Here is a 23,176-nt window from a genome sequence, read left to right as displayed (position 1 = left end):
TTTAATAAATGGTACTGGGAAAATTGGCTAGGCATAAGTAGAAAGCTGAAACTGGATCCTTACCTTACTCCTTATACGAAAAGTAATTCAAGAGGGATTAGAGACTTAAATGTTAGATCTAAAACCATAAAAACCCTAGAAGAAAACCTAGGTAATGCCATTCAGGACATAGGCATGGGCAAGGACTTCAGGTCTAAAACACCAAAAGCAATGGCAACAAAAGCCAAAATTGACAAATGGGATCTCATTAAACTAAAGAGCTTCTGCACAGCAAAAGAAACTACAGTCAGAGTGAACAAGCAACCTACAGAACGGGAGAACATTTTTTCAATCTACTCATCTGACAAAGGGCCAATATCCAGAACCTATAAAGAACTCAATCAAATTTACAAGAAAAAAACAAACAACCATATCAAAAAGTGGGCAAAGGATACAAACAGACACTTCTCAAAAGAAGACATTCATACAGTCAACAGACACATGAAAAAATGCTCATCATCACTCGCCATCAAAGAAATGCAAATCAAAACCACAATGAGATACCATCTCACACCAGTTAGAATGGCGATCATTAAAAAGTCAGGAAACAACAGGTGCTGGAGAGGATGTGGAGAAATAAGAACACTTTTACACTGTTGGTGGGACTGTAAACTAGTTCAACCATTGTGGAAAACAGTGTGGCGATTCCTCAAGGATCTAGAACTAGAAATACCATTTGACCCAGCCATCCCACTACTGGGGATATACCCAAAGGATTATAAGTCATGCTCCTATAAAGACACATGCACACGTATGTTTATTGTGGCACTATTCACAATAGCAAAGACTTGGAATCAACCCAAATGTCCATCAGTGACAGACTGGATTAAGAAAATGTGGCACATATACACCATGGAATACTATGCAGCCATAAAAAAGGATGAGTTCGTGTCCTTTGTAGGGACATGGATGCAGTCAGAAACCATCATTCTCCGCACACTATCTCAAGAACAGAAAACCAAATACCGCATGTTCTCACTCATAGGTGGGAATTGAACAATGAGATCACTTGGACACAGGAAGGGGATCACCACACACCGGGTCCTATTGTGGGAGGGGGAGGAGTGATAGCATTAGGAGATATACCTAATGTAAATGACAGGTTAATGGGTGCAGCACACCAACATGGCACATGTATACATATTTAACAAACTTGCACGTTGTGCACATGTACCCTAGAACGTAAAGTATAAAAAAAAAAAGAAACAACATTCGAATTATACCAGTAATAATATTTACATTCAAATTCTATTGCAAGACAGCAAAAGTTCAGCAACATTTAAGGACTATAAAGTTTCATTCAATGGTCCCATGTTTTTGAAATATATAAAAATATTTTATATAAATATTACACAAAAGACATATGAAAATTATAGTATTTTACTGAAATAATTAAGTCCATCTTCAAATGTTTCTTTTTAATCTAACCACAACTTTTGGGTCAACTGAAAAAAAGGTCATTTTAAACCCCCTTCTGTTGTCTACAGATTTAAATTGTGAGGAAAAGTCTTTAAAACTTAATTTTGGACTAATTAAATGAAAGCAAGAAAGAAAAATCAGCTTGCAGTCAGTTATGAAATGAAGGCCAACACAGTTCTTAAAACCAATCAAGAGTTACATCAAGGAGAACTCAGAGATTGGAAACTCCAGTTTTCTTCTTTCCTCATTCCTGTTGGTAATTCCAGAAGTCCACAGCCTGCTTCTGTACGTTTCTTACTGTTATTAACACACCATGCACAGATCTCACAATGCATTGTACTCCACACATTTGGATGGGTCTGTAGGAAAGTGTTTCTGGCAAATGGTCATTAACCTCTTCAATCCCTAAGAAAGTAAGGAAAACAAAGGTTGGTTATGACATGGTTAAATTATTCTTACCTGCCTTCCTCTGAACTCACATCAGTTTGTCAATGCCCCCATTAAAGCACAGCAGACCAAAGCAATTTCACTCAGATGTACGCCTAGAGAAATTTTTCCTGTGCACCTGCAGATCTGCGCAAGAATGTTCATCAGAGAACTGTTCACAGTAACAAAACCGAAAAACTGGAAACTCAAATTTCTGCCCATAGAAGGACATATGAAAAATACTTTAGTGTGCTCACAAATGGGATATCTTACAGCAGTAAAAATGAATTAACTCTAGCTACATGTAACAATTTGGCCAGTCTCAACCAGGTTCCAATAGAGAATTAAGCTCTAACTGCCCAGCCTAAGGCATCCATTGTATGTAATGAGATAACTTCTCCCTTATGCATCTAAACTTTGGGAGACTATTTATGTATCATGTTTGGAGGACTCAGAAAATACACTCAAATTATTTTGTGTGTTCTGTGGTCAAGATGAGGGGCTCTGGCTGGGAAAGGCTGATGCATATGAATCTTAGAAGCAATATTGAAAGTAAAAAGCAAGGGGCATGAAGTGTTACTACGTTCAGTGACACCCTTCTCATAAAATTCCAAAACAAGTAAAAATATGTATTGCTTAGAAATACACACGTAACATGGTAGAACCGTTTTTCAACAAGAAAGGAAATGACAAACTTAAGTGCAAGGTAGCGGTTACTTCCGGAGTATGGAAGGAAAATACCGTTTCAATGGTTTTCAGAATGTTCTAGTTCTTAAACTGGGAATAAGGCTTTTAGACATTCATTTTATTACTTACTTCATAACTCGTGTTTTACATGTATTCTTTTGTATGCACCAAATATTACACAATAAAATCATTTTAATTATGTCAGTAAAAACTGAGTACGACATTCCAAGTGTGACCTGGCCATTCTTGCAGGATTCACTAGAAGCAGTGACTGCACTACTTTTGTTGTGTATCTTGGCAACTGTAACCAAGACCCTTGGCTGTTTTTATACAACTACAAGACACACACCTAATTCCCACTGATCTCACAAAATTCAAGTACCTTCTGTCTCTACAGCAGTTTGGCCAGTTCTCCAGTGATATTTTAAGCTGATGACAACAACTGTCACTATTCAATTTCATCCTGTCTCTTTCAACTCATGCTTCGGTCTGTGATCTTTTAAAATCCTTGGTCAGTTAGCTTTAGCTATTCTTCTTAGCTTTCTCATCCACCACTCAGTAAACATGTCCTCTAAGTCATTATCCAAATATTCAATACCCTGTACAAACAGGCCAGGGCAAGGGCAGAGACCTGAGACACCCCGCGATCGAGCTCTCTCCAAAACGATCTTGGGAACAGTCTGTAACCAGCAATGAATCCTATTCACTGTGCCATCCATTAACACACACATTTCCTTGTTTACAAGAAAAGACTTTGCCAAAGGTCTTACTCAAATCTATGTAACTTAACACCTGTTAAGCTCAGTAAAATCACCAAAACAAACAACACCACAAAAATCCCTGCAAAATCTCATTGGTCCCATAGTAAGCAGACAACACAAATATTAATCATAGTCAGTATCCATGTGTTATGTGTCCATGGATTCAATCAACCCTGGCTAAAAAATATTCAGAAAAAAACGGCAGCAAAAAAATAAAAAATAATACAAATAAATATCATATAATAACTATTTAAATAGCATTTACATTGTGTTAGGTATTGTAAGTAATCTAGAGATGATTTAAAGTACACAGGAGGATGTACGTAGATTATATGCAAATACTACGTCATTTTCTATCAGGGACTTGAGCATCCAGATTTTGGTATCTGCAAGGTCCTGGAACCAATCCCTGAGGATATTAAGGGACAACTGACATACTTCTATGAATGGAGCCATAATCTAACAGATTCCACATCAAAGAAACAGGACTGTGAAGTATATAAAGTCCTTGGTAGATTCAAGGATTGCCCATATTATGAGATTTAGGAATTAGGGGTGTGGAGGGAGGTTATCTTTTAACTGATTCACAAGAAGGGTTTTTGCACACGTAATTCACTTTGCTCTTTTGTTGTTGTTGTTGTTGTTGTTCCCTATGTAATCAGGTATTTGCTTTGGGATAAAGACCATTCCGTCACATAGTCCAGCTTCTCCTGCTACAAATTCTAATCATATGTCTGCAGAACTGTGATTGGTAGCCATGGAAATACAGGTGATAGCACTAATTTGGCATCTTAAGGTTCCTGAAGGCATAGGTGAGGAGAAGGGCAAAGTCAGGCAAGAGAACACCCTGATGAAATACAAAGAGCTGCACTCAGCAGCAAAGCATGGCAAGGATTGTTATGAGCAAGCAGAAGGCAAACTGATGGTTTGCCTTGGAGGTGGTTTTCCCCATGTTAGAAGAATTAGAATCTTAGGTGTGTGCTCCTTACAGAAGACATGTGTGATGCCTATTTATACCCACTAAGCAGATTCTATGGTTTAAAAACATATACTAGTGTTCTCCTTGAAATCTTAGCTGCCACAGGTTGTGAAAATCAATCGTTCTAGTCATAAGTAGTTACCACAGAGCACTATGATAAATTTTTGTAAACAAGTTTGAGAGTGCATGGCAGAGATAGGTGTGTAATCTCAGGACAGCATATGGTTATTTTCCAAATGGAAACAAATCTTTTCAATGAGACCCCTCAAGATTTCAGTTTCAAACTGCTTATGGATGCTTAAGCCAGTAAAACAATGAGCTGCTTAGCTTAGCTTATGGCAAATGGCTTAAAAACTCGCAGTATTTTTAACTGGCTTTTTATTTTTATAAAGGCAATACCCTTATCTAACAAATGTTTATTCAGTGCCTACTATTCTAGGCTGTTCTAGGCTCTGGAAATACAGCAGCGAAGAAGTCAGAAAAAATCCCACCCTCCTGAGATTGAATTGTGGTAAGGGGAGCCAGGCAAGAAACAAAATAAATTCATTAAAAAAAAACATTTCAACGATGCTAAGTGCTTTGGAGAAAATAAAGCAGAGAAATGGGGTATGTGGATGTGTGGTGCAACCTGAAGGACTTTGGCTTGGACTTTGTGAACTAGGAAGCCACTGCAGGGCTCTGAACAAGAGAGCAACACAATCTGACTATATGTGAACGGGATCAGTCTGGGGACTGCCGCTAAGAAACTGGAGAGGGGCAATAAGAGAAGCTCAGGGACCAGAGAGAAGACACTAGAATAATCCAGATGAGAAGTGGTGGCTGGACCCAGTGGCAGCAGGAAAGGTGGTGAGAAGGGATCAGCCTCCAGACATACTTTGAATCTAGAACCATCAAGCTTTGACATGAATCAGATATGGGTTGTGACAGGAAGAAAAAAGTCAAGGATAATTCCAGGTTTTGTGTGTATGTTGTTTGAGAAAAAATAAATAAATCACACAATTCTTGCATTGAATAATAGCAGTCCCCTACCTCACTCTTTCCAAATCCTAATTCCAGCTCTCCAGCAACCCTTTTCAAACCTTTTTAAGTGTTTCCTCTGGTATTTACTGCCATATTTCTAAAAACTATACTGACAGTGCTTGGTTTTTCCATCTCAAATACTATTGATATCTCCTGACTTCGTACTATGAAGCAGAGGATCTCACTATTACACTATTGTCCACTGGCCTCACATATGCACGAACACGCCTAAAAAGCACTTTCTCCCCCATCCTCCCCAAACCACAATTCTTAGTGAAATCAATATTCAGGTTTTTGGTTTTTTTTTTTTTTAATAAAGGCTACACAAATATCGTTCAAAGCAAACCCACATAACATATGATGATGATGACCTCTCCTTTCATAAGTTTTTTTCCTCTTTTTGTTTTGCTTTTCTAATCCATTCTCCAACCCTCACATGCCCAAACATCACTCGGTACCTGATCAGACACACCAGGGAATATAAGCTCTTCCATTTCTTCCCGGAGTCCTTCATCCCTCTACTCTAACCTGGACCCACCTGTACTGCTACCATGCTGGAGCATGACATCCCTGCACCTCCAGCCTGGGGATTCCTCTCGCCTTGCTCTGTGCTTCATCTCAGCTCTTGGATCTTTTCGTTTGAGTGGAGGACATCCTCAGGTAGAGTCAAGACTGCCCACATTCCAATCCCAATTCTACCACTGACTAGCCGTGTGACCTTGAGAACTCACTTCTCGATGCCTGCTTCCCCACTTACAAAACAGGGAAATGTTAGTGTCCATCTCATATTGTTGCTGTAAAGTGCTGAAGGGAAGCGGAGAGTAAGCACTACATAAGTGTCAGCTATGACGATAATGACTGCAGAGAATGTGTGCATGGGAGATGTCATTAGCCTGTACTTATCCTTCACTTGATGGTTCAGAAAGGAAGACAGCCAGGCACGGTAGCTCACGCCTGTAATCCCAGCACTTTGGGAGGCCAAGGTGGGCAGATCACAAGGTCAAGAGATCAAGACCATCCTGGCCAACATGGTGAAACCCCGTCTCTACTAAAAATAACAAAAATTAGCTGGGTGTGGTGGTGGGCTCCTGTAATCCCAGCTACTTGGGAGGTTGAGACAGGAGAATCACTTGAATCCAGGAGGTGGAGGTTGCAGTGAGCCGAGATCACACCACTGCACTCCAGCCTGGTGACAGAGTGAGACTCCGTCTCAAAAAAAAAAAAAAAAGAGAGAATTCTGAGTTGGACATTATTTCCCTAGCTATTGCAAAGATACTGCTCTACTGTCTTCTAGCTTCTAGTGCTATTAGTGAGAAGTATGATAGTATTTTAATCCCTGCACCTTTGTAAGTGACCTTTTCTCTGAAGTCTCTGAAGTCTTCTCTTTAGCCTTGGCCTTCCGACACTGCATTCTTGTGTGCCTTGATGTGAACTCTTCCTATTCATTTGCTCTGTGTTAAGTGAATTCTTTTCATTCTACAAACTCATGTCCTTCAGATCTGGGACATTTTCTTGCATTAATTCTTTATTTCCTATCTTTCCATTTCTGTTGGAATGGCTACAAACCTTATAGATTGACTCTGATTTTCTTATCTTTTCTGCTTTTCATATTTCCTCTACTTTATCTTCTAACCCACTAATTATTAAATTTTTGCTGATAAAATTTTTTGCTGATTTTTAAGAGTTCATTTTGATTCATTTTGATTCATTTGACTTTTTTTTGTAGCCTAAGCAATCCTCCTACCTCGGCCTCCTGAATAGCTGAGACAACAGGCATGCACCACCATGCCCCACTAACTTTTTTATTTTTTGTAGAGAAGCGATCTCACTATTTTGCACAGGCTGGTCTAGAACTCCTGGTCTCAAGCACTCCTCCCACCTCAGCCTCCCAAAGTGGTGGGATTACAGGCATGAGCCACCACACTTGACTTCTAAGGATATTAATTATTCTCATTGAAGTTTTTTTCTGTTCTCTATAATTCTGTTTCTCTGAAGATCTTTTCTTCTGTGTGTGTGTTTTGTTCTCTGTTTTCTTTTTTTTTTTTTTTTTTTTTTTTTTTTTGAGACGGAGTCTCGCTGTGTGGCCCAGGCTGGAATGCAGTGGCCCGATCTCGGCTCACTGCAAGCTCCACCTCCCGGGTTCACGCCATTCTCCCGCCTCAGCCTCCGAGTAGCTGGGACTACAGGCGCCCGCCACCACGCCCGGCTAGTTTTTTGTATTTTTAGTAGAGACAGGGTTTCACCGTGTTAGCCAGGATGGTCTCGATCTCCTGACCTCGTGATCCACCCACCTCGGCCTCCCAAAGTGCTGGGATTACAGGCTTGAATCACCACGCCCGGCCTTCTCTGTTTTCATGTTGGGGAATTTCTCCAAATGTCTGATGGATCTTAGGTGAACATTCATGCTGATGAGTAACGCACTACAGAGCTGAATGGAAAAACTCCCTGAATGGGTGGGGCTTGCCCATAGGACTGCATTTTCAGATGACAGGGCAGCAAGCTGCTTTTTTCACTGAAGGAACACTTAAGTGTTAGTAACTTAGATCCTTTCTCTTGGGTCAGTTTCACAGAGCAGAATCCTCCAACTTACTGAGGGGTAAAAGCCTGGCTGCCCGCATCAGCGGAAACCAGGAATTAAAGGTGCCATTTGTCAATATTACATACTTCCACTTCATTTTCCTGTTTTCAGTATGGCATCTTACCCTTCCTGAGCAGTACATATCCAGCCAAAAGTAACCCAATTTTCTGCTAGAGTGGGAGGAAGGCGGGGAGCTCCACTTGGGCAGGGAACCTCTGGACTACTTATTCTAATTTAAAACCACTCCTTCTTTTCAGCCTTCTCCCATGGCCTGGCCTTTGAGAAGTGCCTAATATCCCCCATGTCCCGAGCTTTTCTAGTTTCTACAGTGGGAACTGATTGGTTCCTTAATGACTGCCTCCCATACAATATTTAGCTATATTCATTTTTCAAATATCATTATATTTATAGGAAAATGTTCTGCATTTAAAAGCCTAATTGGTGAGGCCAGGTGCGGTGGCTCACATTTGTAATTCCAGCACTCTGGGAGGCCAAGGTGGGCGGATCACTTGAGGTCAGGAGTTCAATATCAGCCTGGCCAACATGGCAAAACCCTGTCCCTACAAAAAGATAAAAAAAATTAGCCAGGCATGGCGGCACACACCCCGCTACTCAGGAGGCTGAGGCATGATAAGTGTTTGAACCTGGGGGATGAAGTTGCAGTGAGCCAAGATCATGCCACTGCATTCCAGCCTGGGTGATAGAATAAGACCCTGTCTCAAATAAATAAATAAATAAATGTCTAATTGGTGAACTGTACATAAAAATGATTAAGATGGTAAATTTTATGTATGTCACAATTTTTAAGTCTAAATAGAAGTAATATAGAATGTTCCAGATATGATATACAAATATCTGCTACAGATACAGTTTGGTTAATCATAGTATGATATAGGATATATCCTGGATAATGAAAGTTCTTTATATCCAGAGAAATCAATAAACCATTAAAACAATGAACCTGCACCCACTATAAAAAGATTAGCAATTTTTTTATTATTGCAGAAAACAAAAACTATTTAAACCAAACCAAACTAAAATCACAATTATTTGCCTTGATTTGCCTCTTTAATATATCATTAGAACTTGAGGAAGATATTTTGTTTATAAGTAATCTTTATATTTAAGTATAAAGACATTCTGTTAAATCAATTATTTCTGTACCTTTCGCTAGTCTACACTATGAGACAAAGACTTAAAGAGGAAAGCACAGATCCATTTAGTGGTGCATCCTAAGAACGTGAGGAATATAAAAATAAGATGAGTGACATTTTCCACCCAGCTATTTAAAATTCTGTCATAAACTGCAAACGTTCTAATAGAGTAATAAATTAATATGCAATACTTAAGTTAAAAATTAATCCTAACTTCATACTACAGGAATGCTCTTTTGACCTGAAATGTGATGTTCAAAAAATGTGTACTTAGTAAGTACATTTCTATCATTTCAACTAACATCTGTAGTAATGCATTAAAAGGCCAATACTTCAAATACTGTCTATGGGAACTTGTTTTTTTCCCTTCTTCTTTTTTTGGGACAGAGTCTTGCTCTGTCGCCCTGGTTGGAGTGCAGTGGCGTGACCTCAGCTCACTGCAACCTCTGCCTTCCGGGTTCACACCATTCTCCTGCCTCAGCCTCCCAAGTAGCTGGGACTACAGGCGCCCACCACCATGCCCGGCTAATTTTTTTGTATTTTTTTTTTTTTTTTAAAGTAGAGATGGGGTTTCACCGTGTTAGCCAGGATGGTCTTGATCTCCTGACCTCGTGATCCACCCGCCTCAGCCTCCCGAAGTGCTGGGATTACAGGTGTGAGCCACCGTACTTGGCCTATGGGAACTCTTTTCACACAAATATATTGTTAAAATTGAATTCATCCAAACAACTCATTCTGGACTTTTAAGTTACTGATCTGGGTTCAGCCACTGGGAATGATAGCAGATAAGGGCAACTGTATGTTGGTTCTAAGAAGCCCACTGTAAGTATTAAACATACAAAAACTTCAGTATCTGGAGGACTTACCAAAAAACTAAAGGAAACAGATAGCTTGGGACTAACTCAAACTGCCCGCATAGTTTACGGTAAGAAACAGACTCTGCTGCTCTTGTGTTTTACTTCTCTGTATTTTTGTTTTCTATACGAGAACAAGTTTCCAGTGCAGAGGTTCATTTCGCAGAAAGTTAACACAAAATTACAAACAACAACTCAAAAATTAAGTAAAAATGTACTCCAAATGATTAATTTGAGGGAAGATTTCATTTATGTGCATAACAGGCTTTCACAATAGAGACTGGTCTGGCTTTTCTTCCAATGATGTGTTGAGAAATTTAAGATTTAATACCCTACAATAAAATGCCCCTTTACCATCAACTAAGCTGCCAACTAGAAAGCAGCATGGCCCAGTTTAGATCAGCATTTCCCCAAATCTGTTTCCAAAACACACTAGTGTTCTGTAACATTAAAAGGTATTACTATGTAAAACATAAATACTAGCAGTATTTTTCTCTAAAAATGTACTCTTTTAATATGCCAGGAAGATTAAGGAGGTAGACAGCTGTCAACATGCAACAACTCGCCTTTGGGAAACAGCTTATCATAGCCCAGAATGCCAGGCTGTGGCATGAAGCCACTTGACCCACAAGTCTGTGGCATATATTAGAGCACTAAGGCATGGGAGTGTTTACCAACAGCTATGATAGTGTGTGCAACATACACATCAAGCTGTGATCACTTATTGCAGTAATGAATGTTTCTGTTGTACCAGTTTTGGTAATACGTGAACACACTACAAACTCACAAATGTTCCATGGACAAATAAATTTGGCAAATGCTAGTATAGATGAAATATGCCAAAACCTGAAATATGGATTGAAATAACTGACATAAAATATTGGAATGATGTCTTTACTAGGAACTGTATAAACGTAAGCTTACTGAAAACAACGTGCCAGGGAATAATATTATAGGATATTTACCTTTTGTAATAGCAAAAGCTTCACAGAAATTATTTAGAAGATTATTATTCCTTAATCTTCTAACCTCCAAAGGAATCTGTCACACAATGCACAGATCAATTCATCTACACATGTCGAGGAGGATGCCAGCAGGAGAACTGGTAATGTGATGATAGTAGTTTTGAGGATGTTACAAAGGAGTGGGCTGGACTTAGGACCAAACAAGACACAGTACAGCATCCTAGCGCTGACAATCCTGGGACGCTGTGGCTAGCCCGAGTTCTGAAAGCAAAGGAGGAGAGTGCCACTGGAACCTAGGGAGGGTAGCTGTACGGAGACAGTCACCCGAGAGAAGCGACAGCCTCAGGCAGAGGGATGCAGTCACCCTAGGGGCCCCTCCAGGGAGGAAGTTGGGAAAATCAATACCCTAAACTCATTCTTCTCCAACCAACAAAATGCCTTCTAGTCCCTCTCATCGTCTGCTCCAGTCAGAAGCCACAGGGCAACAGTGCCTATCAGTGTCGCTAGTGAAAGTCACGTTTGCAGGGAACACAGTGAGGAAGGATAAGAGTGGCTCTGGTAGGGCAACGGCTCTCTGACTTGCATTTCACCTCATCTTTTTCTCCTGTCTAGCTTCCTGCCCTCATTTTTGACAAATAAAGAATGCCCAAGATGTGAACTTCTTCAAGAGCTATCTGGGAATGACTGAATTTTAAAGTCTCTAAATAATCAAGAGCTTCCTATAACCTATATAAAAGAAGCTTTACCCAAAGTCTGGGCCAGCGGTTACATCTCTATTTGGAAGAATGAACAAAGGCCTTAAAGCTACTACCACCAATTTCCATCTAACCCTAGACTTGAAGCAAGCTAATAAGCTATAGAACTTTCCTTTCATCTGCCTGGAGAGAACCCTCCCTGTGGTATATTTAATTTTTGTGAGAAATAGAGTACTTCAAATAACTTTCATTGTTTAAGTTCCATAAAGGTTTGCATAAAACTAAAAGATGAAATCTATGTTCCAGTGAAACAGCCCCTTGAATTATTTTCTATCATATTTCATAAAACATATTTTTCACCAGTATTTCTAAATAAAAAATTATCTCACACATTGTAAGTTTCCATTTACATGATGTCCAAAAACAAGCAAAACTAACCAATAATGGTACATGCTAGAATAATGCTTACTTCTGATAGGAGGAGGAGGATTCAGGCTGGCAACAGGCATGAAGGAACCTGCTGGAAATGCTCTAACTCCAGATCTTGTTTTATAGCTTGACATAGATGACATGTTATCAAGAATTATTGGGCTATGCCATTAAGGTTAGTAGACTTCAAGCACTACAATGTTTGTTGAGGCATTTTATACCGCAATTTAAAAAGAAATAATTATTAAACGATTTTCCTAATTGCCTCCTCAGCAAATATCTTAATGTAAAAAAGGTTTGGGGTTCATACATTTACTAGGCAGCAAACTGTGGTTGTCAGCCCATTTGCCTCTTTTCTACACAGTTTTACTGGAACACAGCCACCGGCTGCTTTTGTGCCTTAGCTGCATGGGTGAGTAGTTAGAGATGGCAAGAAGTACAAAGCCCAAGATATTTACTATCTGATCCTTTAAGAAAAATTTTGCCAACCCTTGACTTAAACTTCACATAATAAATTGTCTTTTTTCTAGGAGAATTCAAATTAATCTCATTCAGATACCAAAGTAACAAGAGGAAGATTCTTTAGACAGCTTAGTAAATTACTCAGTAAATTGCAACCAAGAATTTTACAAAACTCTAACATAGGGTGGCCACATTCTTCTGCTTGAGTTACACTATGGGTTTAAGACACAGATCACAAACTGGCATTCTGTTTAGACTTACACAAAGTTAATTTTTTTTTTAGCTGATGCCAACATTTAAAAATAGGAGAGTTTTTTTTTTTTTTTTTTCAAAAACTAACATTTTGCTTCTCATTAAAAAAATAAATGGAAGATCCAGCAACACTGGGATCATATTCCTACAAGGTAACAATGAGCTCAAGTGACTTCATCAACAGAGAGGCCAAGCATCACTGACACTCAGTATCGCTTCTGCATCATTCATTTCTCTTACAGCACAGTTGAGAGGAAAATGAAATGCGGCTTCTAGTTGCACCTACATAAGGAGTAGGAAAGTGGAAGACAGACAGAGGCAGAGATTTCTTTAACACTCAGCTCACTCTTTATCTTAGTGACTCTTGGGCACATGAGTTGAAACTTGAGGTTTAAGCAATGGCCTCTAGGGAAAATGGCAGAAAAGAATGAGAGGAATCTGGCCCGAAGGGCCAAAAAGGGCAACGGTTTACGCCTCCAGACATCAAGAGGTGGGTGTCTTCCTCTATCTCCCACCTTGGGACAATTCTGCCTATTAAAAAGCTTTTTACTATTTTTTGCAACTTCTTGTGAGTCTAAAATTATTTCAAAATAAAAATGTTTTCTGAAAAAGCTTTGTCTTACACTGACTAAAAATCTGTCCAGTTTCATAAAACGAGTTTAATCCTCTTCCATCAGAAAGTTCTGCCATTTTCTATAGCAGGAAGTCCCCAATCCCTGGGCCTCAGGCCGGCACTAGTCCGTGGCCAGTCCGGAAATGGGCCACACAGCAGCAGGCGAGAGAATTAGCACCTGAGCTCTGCCTCCTGTCAGATCCATGTGGCATCAGATTCTCACAGGAGCGCAAACCCTACTTTGAACAGCACATGTGAGAGATCCAGGTTGCATGCTCCTTACTAACTAACGCCTGATGATCTGAGATGGAACAGTTTCATCCTGAAACCCTCCCCCTGACCTCCTCGATCCGTGGAAAAATTGTCTTCCATGAAACCAGTCCCTGGTGCCAAAGATGTCAGGGACCGCTGATCTAGAACTCCTGCCCAGATTCTCACCAAGAGTCTCCTTTCCCAAGGACTAGAAAAAGAACAATTATTATCACCTCTCTTGCTGTATCATGAATTCATTCAATTAGCAAATACTTACTGAGCACCCACCATGAGTCAGATACTGTTCTAGATTCTAGGGGTACAACACTGAACTATGTTCTTGCCCTGGAGAACCTACACTAAGTTATTAGGTGGCCATATCATACTACCAATTTTATTACACTAAATTTAGTCCACTAAATTCTCTCTATTTTTTCTTTTTTGACAGGGTCTTGCTCTGCCACTGATGCTGAAGAGATGCAATCACAACTCACTGCAACCTTGAACTCCCAGGCTGAAGAGTTCCTCCTGCCTCAACCTCCCGAGTAGCAAGGACTACAGGCACACACAACCATGCCTGGCTAGTTTTTATTTTTTGTAGAAACGGGGTCTCACTATGTTGCCATGCTGGTCTTAAACTCCTGGCCTCAGGCAATCTTTCCACCACAGCCTCTCGAAGTGTTGGGATTACAGGTGTGAGCCACCATGCTCAGGCTCTAATTCTTTTTTATATCCACTGCACAAATTATAAGCTTAAGCAAATGGGTATATGGATCCAATTTTCTTAATGCTAATCCTTCCTTACTAAACACTGTATTTTTAGACTATTCCCTTCTCTCTAGTCTGTCAAGAACTTCTAGAATAGCAGTTTCTTTTCCACCTTAACATACACTCTATCCCTTCTAGTTTCTTGTTGTCTGCAAACCTAATAAACCCATCCCTCGGTATAGTCATCCAAGTCAGTCATTAAAAGGTTGAACAGGACAGCACTGAGGTCCCTAAGACCCCTGACATACATCTCTAGCATCTACCCTAAGAGACATGAGTCCATTATTTAATGCTCCGTGGCTTCCCTCTCTCAGTGAGCTATGAGTCCAACCTGATTTGCCCTATCCACAAGAATATCACTGGGTCTACATCAAACCCCTTGCTAAATTTCAGATACAGTATGCTCACCGATATTCTCTAATCACCTAGTGGGCAAAAGAAGAATTTTTTTTAATGGGAAGAGAACAGATAAAAAGGAAGAACAATGGAGTAAGGACAGGTCATTACGTAGCTTCCAAAATAAACCAGAATTCTTGAATAAATGCTAGGTATACTTAAAAAAAAAAATCACTCTTTGGGGAGGTGAAAATCACATCACTGTTTATAAGAAATGTTGTCTTTCAGGCAAATGATTTAATCATATGAACTTTTATACACTATACCTTTGGCCACAGTATAGATGAACACAATTAGCAAATTGAATCTTTGGAACCTGTTTGCTATTGTTAAAGCTAAGCAACTTTTTTTTTTTTTCAACTAAAAGCTTCTGCCTTTAATACACTCACTGGTGGTTATTAAAAAATGGAAATGTTTTTGAATTTCCAGAAGTATATTTGAACTCTGTAAAGTATACAGTTCTCATGAGGGAGTCCGATTGAAATCATATTTTAAAAAGCTATTATATGTGACTAAGGCATAAAGATGACACAAATTAACATTCAGCACTTGGAAGTGAAATAAAAACAAAAAGATAATTCATGAATATGGTAATGACTGTTCTCTGGCACAAAATCTGAAAGCACTTTATGCATTTTAAGTGAACTTCAAATTTTAAGTAAACTTCCAGAGTATCATTGTCAAGTTTTAGAACTATCACCCAGCAAGTCATTTTACAGACACAATCTGGGATTTATGACAATTTGGCAAACACTACATTATAGTTGATTTTCTTCCCACTAAGGAGAAAAGTTTAGCCCAACAACAGTACCAACAAGTTTATGTGAAGCATGTACAACTTGAAGAAAATAAACCATCAGCACTTTAGACCTATTCACATGACTAGAGAAGTGTTGTTATATGCTACATGCATTAAAGTCAAGTCTTTACTCTCCATACATTTTGAACCCAGCAGATGTTAGATTTACCTTGAAAGCAACAAAGAAGGATTTATTGTGAAATACTCTAAGTTTGTTGCCCTTCAGTATATTCCCAAATTTCGCTGACGAGCTCAACTTTTACTTGCTAATACATGTCTTTTAAAAAAAAAAAAAAAAAAAAAGCAAACTGCAATAGTTTTATTTCAGCACTAAGGTAATTAAAGCACAATACTTCACCCTGTCTTCCAACATATATGAAAGTTGAAAAGTTTTTACTTTATTCAGTGAAGGTGGCTTCAATGTCACTGCTGATCAAGAGGGGACTTCCATCCTATCATGCTGTGTTCTATCTGCTGTAATTCTCTGCCTGATTTCCAGACTTAGAGTTTTGGGAATTAGAGAATATTCACTTCCAGGGCAATTCCCAGCCCTCCACATTGCTTACCTGAATATATTTCCGCTGAGTTTCGTCATTTAAAACATGTGCAACATGCTTGGAAAAAATCTTTTCTCTGCCAGTTCTAGCATGGATACCAACCATAGTGACACCGATGGGCCAAGGCGCATTTCCAATGGCCATCTGAAGATAAGCATCATTTGCCTGAAAGGAAAGTGTAAGAAGAAATCAGAAAGGCAGAAATGTATTGGCTCAAATTCTTATTGAAAGTATTTCACAGCCCTTTATGATGTAATTTTCATCCACCTTTTGGGCACATCGAAAATATTACCATTACTGTTATTCAAACAAAACAGATTAAAATATAGGGTAACAGACTGCCCTGCCCAGGACCACCAATGTCCATGGAAAAACAGAAACCAAAGGTAGGTTGTGAGTAAAAAAAAAAAAAGGCAAACATTCCTTTGCAACCTTTGTGTGCTGGAAATTAATACATCTCAGATCTGGAATTACCAAGTAGGCACTTCGATGCACTGATGAAAATTCTAGTTTTGGTCTCCTTTAGACCCAGTCTTCTCCATAGGCGGTCATGTAGAAGACAGGGGCTAAGTAGTTTTTTATCATCCAACCCTATACAATATCCACTCCCTACACAGCATCGTGGCTCCCCGAAGGCAGTGGGGGCTCGGTATGTGGGGACCACCACACCGGGTCTATAACATGTGTAAACAGAGAGGAAACACTGGCCCTCCAGTCGAATAGCTGAAAGATGAGATCACTCCACTTTGCCCCTCACCCAACCTCCCACCTGCCAAGAACCTTTAAAGAAGAGCCCCAAAAAAATGAAGATAGAAACCAATGAAGACAAATGGCTCTTTTTCCTAACCAAGCTGGCTAGCTGTGAGGAAGAACGAGAAACACAGAAAGCAAATAAATTCCAAAAGACCTCCAGGTTTAAGAGAAGCTTATAAAGCCAGGCCTCAAGGAGATTTTAATTTTAAAAAATCAGACACCTATGAAATTGATAGGCAGAGTTAATATTTTTTTAAATCAGATACTACAGACAGGATAGCTGGAAGATCATTTTCTACCCTAAAGATAAATTTGAACTTGCTCTGCTCGAAGGATTTTATAAAGCTTAATTTTAAAAGGGCATATGTACATTTTTATCACTAATTTTCATGTGTATAAATTTTAACATTGGATCTTAACTGATAAAAATTTCAATATTTAGTTTCCCCCAAATTCCAAAGAAATTGTCTAAACAGGTTATTAAAGCTTCTTGGTTCTTTCTGTAGTTTATACGAAACAAGCTTGCACTTGCACTTAGTTCTGATATGTGATCACAAGAAAAGGCAGTAAGAAGAAAGGCATCCATTCTAGCAGGCAGTGATGTGCATTCTTCCTGCAGTGACAGTGACCTTATCCATCCACGCCAATGCAACCATCCTAAGTAAGAATCATGCAACTGACAGAAACTAAGAAGAAATTTATAACTGTAAGGCAAAAATATTTCCTTTAAGAAAACTGGCTGGCTCTTAAAAAGAGTAAAATCACTGCAGGAACCTCATTAGACTAAGGCTCTAATCAAGTAAATCATGCGGTCACTCGGGAACGCCAGAAGTCCCCTGTTACGTGAGTACACAGATACAGCACCGAATAAGCAATGTCATTCCGAGTTCCCTACCGCTCTGGCACTGTCAGTGGGGTTGCTGCACTGAAATGCTCTACTCCTAGTGTCTTGGGAGGCACAGCCACAAGAAGCCTCCCTCAAACTCTGTCCTTTCCTCATCTCCACTACTGGTGCATTGGGCCCTTCTCTTCTTGTTCCCCTGTACCAACTGACAGTCCTCCTCTCACCCCTTTCTAAACTCTACCTCAGGGAGCCCTGGACACCAGCACCCTTCCCCTCACCACCACCTCCCAGAGCCCATTCAGGAGTATAGACATTGGGGCGAGGGAGGGGAGTCTTCCCCTGCACGGGTCTGCAGCACTGAAATGGGAGAGATGAGTCCTGGAAGCCTTGCTTGAACCATTTCCCCAGAGAAACAATTACAAAGAGTGGTTAAATTCCACTGTACCATCAGTACAACACTTCAGCTATATTACAGATTAAAGGGGCTTTTATAGCCATCCTGGGAAACTCATCTATACAACGTTGTTTTTATGGGAAAAACATAATCAGCCATTTACAAAACTTTGAAATTCAATCCCATTCATAAAATGAACGCTGCCTATATACAGTTCATGCTCCGAAGAACCTTTAGGCCTACTTTCAAAATGACTAAGAGCATACAGATGAGGTCTGTATTTCCTTAGTCAGGTTTGTTATTCAATACCTAACAGTAAAGCTGGCAAATACAACAGAAAATAAAACGCTTTTTACTACTAACTCATCTCATATTTATTCTTAAATCTACTATGTAAAATCCTCCTATCCCAAATGAGCATTATATTATGTACATAACCTAGATATACTCTTAACAATTTCAAAGAACAGCATGGGAATGTACCTTCACATATTCTCTCTGCAACATGAATTTAATAATATCCGTTATTGATTCTTTAATATCAGCAGGAAGATTCTGAAAAAAAAAAAATAAGAAGAAATTTTGGAAGCTACTATGTATAGTGAAAAAACAGAATGCATTTATTCTCAATTTATACTGTATTTTTTAAGTCAGTTAAAAAAAGTATTTTCCAAGAAACCTCACCCTTTTCCGTAGCTTTCTGAAAAGTGGTCTGAGGTAGGACTCGGTCTGTTTCTGGGTCGCACTGTTCAGTTTACCCTGCACACTGCGTTTCACATAATCTTCTCTGGCATTCAATTCTTTAGCCCAAACGCCAAGAAGAAACTGTTGAAAGGATGGGTAAGTTTAGACTACAATGCCACCCAGTGGTTCAGTAAATTTAAATGCTCTCTAACACACAAAGACAGAATACAATCATCCTTAAAGTAAATGTCTTGATTAAAATGCCACCAAACAATATAGAATTAATAAGCTAGTTCTGCTTATTCGTCATGATAATGCTTTGAAGTAGTACCTTTGGCAAGTCACTAATTTCCCTAGTCTACATCTCTTCCCAGCTCAAGGTAATTTGCTTCCCTCAAAAAAGAACTATCAAGTTTCACAGTTAACTATTTGACAGGAAATAAACTTGTATTTGTATTTGTATTACATACATAAAATTCAACAAGTTACAAGTTACAAAAAAACTGGACTTTCTACATATGCTGTAGAGACCATGATTAAGTTTAAAAACCACTCAAGCACCTGACTAAAGGAGAGGAAGGAGAAAGAGAAACAGAAATACAGAAGCCAAGACCCAGCATTCCCACCTCCACCCCTAGAGAACTACCTCGTGGCCCTCGGGTTTAACTGCATAAAGGGCACCCTTTCTGGAAGTAGGAAACAGAGAAGCCTGACGAGGATGTTTTCCTCTAGGCACATCATCTATGCATATCCTATAAAAGAAGAGGCCATCATTCAAAGAGGAAATTCTAGTTCATACTAGTTCCTATGCCCTATCGAGTTCCATGCCGTATCCTCAATATATTCAGAATCTTGATGACTAATATGTTGTATCTAAATTGTACATACAAGAAAAAGCATTCATTGCATGTAAATCTCTTGGTCTGAACACAGTTTGTGAATAAACATTAAAATATCTGGGATTTGTTCACACTCTACCTAGACCACTAAAGAGAGAAATGTTGAGAAGAAAGTTGGAATCAGCAAGTCATAGCAAAAACAGGCAGTTATCTGTAGAAATGAAGAAATGCACACTCTCTGAAAGGTTACAAAAAAAAACTAAACAATTAGCTGGGCGTAGTGGTACATGCCCTACTACTCGGGAGGTTGATGAGCCCAGGATTTCAAGGTTACAGCGAGTTATGATGACACCACTGCACTCCAGTCTGGGCACCAGAGAAAGACCCTTTCGCAAGAAAAAAAAAAAAAAAGCTAGACCCCTCTTCTTCCTTAGGTTATCTAAAAAAAATAAGAAATTCAGCTGGACACTGTGGTTCACACCTGTAATCCCAGGACTTTGGGAGGCCAAGGCAGGGAGATCACTTGTGGTCAGGAGTTCAAGACCAGTCTGGCCAATAGGGTGAAACCCTGTCTCTACTGAAAAAAACATATATATATACATACAAAAATTAGTCAGGTGTGGTGGCATGCTACTCGGGAGGCTGAGGCAGGAGAATTGCTTGAATTCGGGGAGCAGTGGTTGCAGCAAGCCGAGATTGTGCCACTGCATTCCAGCCTGGGCAACAGAGCAAGATTCTGTCTCAAGAAAAAAATAAGAAACTCTACCAACTTCTTATTAATTCTACTGTTGTGATTCTTTTCTATGTGTTTACATTAATGAGCCAGCTTTAAAAAACATGCCACAAGAAAAGTAGGCCAGGCACAGTGGCTCACACCTGTAATCCCAACACTTTGGGAGGCTGAGGTGGGTGGACCTCCTGAGGTCAGGAGTTCAAGACCAGCGTGGCCAACATGGTGAAACCCCATCTCTACTAAAAATACAAAAATTAGCCGAGCATGGTGGTGGGCGCCTGTAATCCCAGCTACTCAGGCGACTGAGGCAGGAGAATCACTTGAACCCAGGAGGTGGAGGTTGCAGTGAGCTGAGATTACTCTATTGCACTCCAGCTTGGGAGACAAGAGCGAGATTCTGTGTAAAAAAAAAAAAAAAAAAAAAAAAAAAAAAAAAGCCACAAGTAAATATGCATTTTCTCTCACTAACTGCTATATCTAGTGCATAGCGATATCATAAACATCATGTATGTGCGAGAAATGTGTATTGAGGTTTTCCCGTTCCAGCCTTTAACCCTTGGTAATCCAAAAATATAAGAATAGTTCGTAAGGATCCAAGGCATCCTCCTCCCCTGGCCTAAGACACGCACCTTGAGGAATTTGGTGATGATGTCCATGTCTTTATGATCATCGCCTTTCCCTAAGGACTCTCCCAGCGCCTGAAGAAAAACAAACAATACTTCTGTTCATTAATACAAAGCAACAACTACACATATATATTACCAACACCAGTCTAAACATGGCTGTTGGTCACACATGCTGTTCAATTTTTACTTAAAAACCTGATGGAATTTCTAGATAAGAAATCAAAACCAAAAAACATGGATTTGCCACTTAAACTTGGAGAGCATGTTATCTTTTATGAAAAGTCAAGAGGTGGTAATGAATGTGAGATTTCTTTTCGGGTGGGGGAACAAAAATGTTCTAAAATTAGATTGTGATGATGGTTGCACCACCATGTGAATATACTAAAAACCACTGATTTGTATATGTTACATTGGTCAATTGTATGGTATGTCAATATCTCAATAAAGCTGTTTTTTAAAAATAAATAAATAAATACACCAATGGGGGGAAAAGCACACAACTGGTTGCCCATACCAATTATTTTAGTAAAATTTAGGGACCATAGACAGGTATTGGAGGAAGAAGGGGATTAAAATGACATCTTCCTCAACTATGATCTCATTCAGAGGGACAGCTACACGTGCAAGAGCCAGGAATTAAAGGAAACATAAAAATAACAGTTTATGTTTCCTTAAGCATTAAGAACTTTAACCCATATTTATTTTACATGTTAGATACTTACATGATACAAAATTGCTTTTTCATTAAGATTATACATTAACACTCCACAAGCAGCACTGTGGCAAAAATTAGACAGCAAGATATTGCCAAGCGTTAGCAGGGCTTGAAAGACACGAGGGCCTCACACTGCTGGGTGTAGACTAGGACAGCCATTCCAGAGAGCAACTTGGCAGTACTTCGACAAGTTAAATATACATATATAAATCCCACAGTCCCATTTTGTTAGGCCATCATGGTTATGCACAAGACTGTTCATCAGAAAGCTGTCTGTGGTAGGAGGGAGCTGGGAACAATCTAGCTGTCCATCATTACAGGAGAACAAAAAGTCAAATGCAGTGAATGGCATAACACATGGAATCCTATGTAGCAATTAAAAGCAAAGGATTCAATGTACATATAGCATCAAGGATGGCTCTTAAAAACATAGCGCTAAATGAAAAAAAGACAAGTAAAAAACAGAATAAAGAATGTCACAGCATAACATCATTTCTGTAAATCAAAAATACATGCTCACAAAACACTGCAGGTCACAAAAGCAGCAACAAACAGAAGGATGTGCATCCAACATATTAGAATGGGTTCCTTTTGAAGGCAGGAAGTAGGGGAATGTGAGTGGAGGATGAGAAAAAGGGGAGTAAATAAATAAAAGCAGGGAGTAAATAAACAAAGACCAAAGATGACAGTGTGCTCTGCACTCAACAATCTGCCCGACTCAGCCATCTGCTCCACAGGAAAGAAGGGTGCCAGCGATGTGCTGGGCTTGGTATAGAGATTACCTCTAACTCTTCAATTGTGGTATTTTCCTCATGAACTTTCAGATCATTCTGTGTGTCTTCCTCTCCAGGCTCCTGACCACCGACGATTTCATTGAGGTACTGCTGATCAATCTTGTCCAAGGCTGCTTTCAGATCATTCCTCAATCCCTAAGAAAAGTAAAAAAGGAAGAACAACTGTTACAAAATTTCACTGTTGTTTCACCTTTGATTTTTCATTAATAACTGCAAGTATTTTTCCCCCCACAAGAAGTTAAGAGTTCAGCAAAAGCAGGAACTCAAATGACATCAATTTATCACACAAGTATCATTACTGTTCGTTTAAAGTTAATTCTTATGGACATATTTAAATTAAAACAATGCATGAACAATGGCCAGTCTGCTGGTCAGAAAAAAAATACACGTGAGTGACCAATCCAAATAAGAATCTTCATAAATGCTGTAATTTTCTAATGAGGCTTAGTGAAAGTGGCAGGTCTCCATTAGAGTCCCCAAGCCATTTGCCCAGCTCATTTACAATGTCTAACCTCAACTACCGTGAACTCCCAAAACATTCAGAAATGTCAGTGTAATAAAATTGGTGCCTCATCTATATCCCAGGTTCTCAGCTATGTTTCTAGCAAACCAGCAAATTCACATTTTATGCACGTATGGTTGATGACCATTTAATGAAAAATGGAAGCCTCATCTTCCTAAAAATGAAT

General features: G+C 39.3%; 2 protein-coding genes across 4 annotated transcripts in view; one reads left to right on the top strand and one right to left on the bottom strand.

The window, feature by feature from the left end:
* The window catches only part of PHYH (phytanoyl-CoA 2-hydroxylase), a 1,057,918-nt gene that overhangs the window by 704,346 nt on the left and 330,396 nt on the right, over positions 1–23,176 (top strand). The gene's annotated exons all lie outside the window — the stretch shown is intronic.
* The window catches only part of PRPF18 (pre-mRNA processing factor 18), a 387,690-nt gene continuing 365,782 nt past the window's right edge, over positions 1,269–23,176 (bottom strand). For all 3 annotated transcript variants that reach the window (XM_050803268.1, XM_050803266.1, XM_050803269.1), the window contains 6 exons: positions 22,476–22,622; positions 20,982–21,050; positions 18,781–18,921; positions 18,580–18,651; positions 16,115–16,270; positions 1,269–1,863 (listed from right to left, as the gene is read on the bottom strand). In XM_050803268.1, the coding sequence (XP_050659225.1) occupies positions 1,783–1,863; positions 16,115–16,270; positions 18,580–18,651; positions 18,781–18,921; positions 20,982–21,050; positions 22,476–22,622 (666 nt within the window). In that variant the 3' untranslated portion in view covers positions 1,269–1,782. The remainder of the gene's footprint in view (positions 1,864–16,114; positions 16,271–18,579; positions 18,652–18,780; positions 18,922–20,981; positions 21,051–22,475; positions 22,623–23,176) is intronic.

Source organism: Macaca thibetana, chromosome 9 (genome assembly GCF_024542745.1).
Source record: "Macaca thibetana thibetana isolate TM-01 chromosome 9, ASM2454274v1, whole genome shotgun sequence".
Taxonomy (NCBI): domain Eukaryota; kingdom Metazoa; phylum Chordata; class Mammalia; order Primates; family Cercopithecidae; genus Macaca; species Macaca thibetana.
Note: the sequence above shows the minus strand (reverse complement) of the source record. Positions and strands in the feature narration are given on the sequence as shown.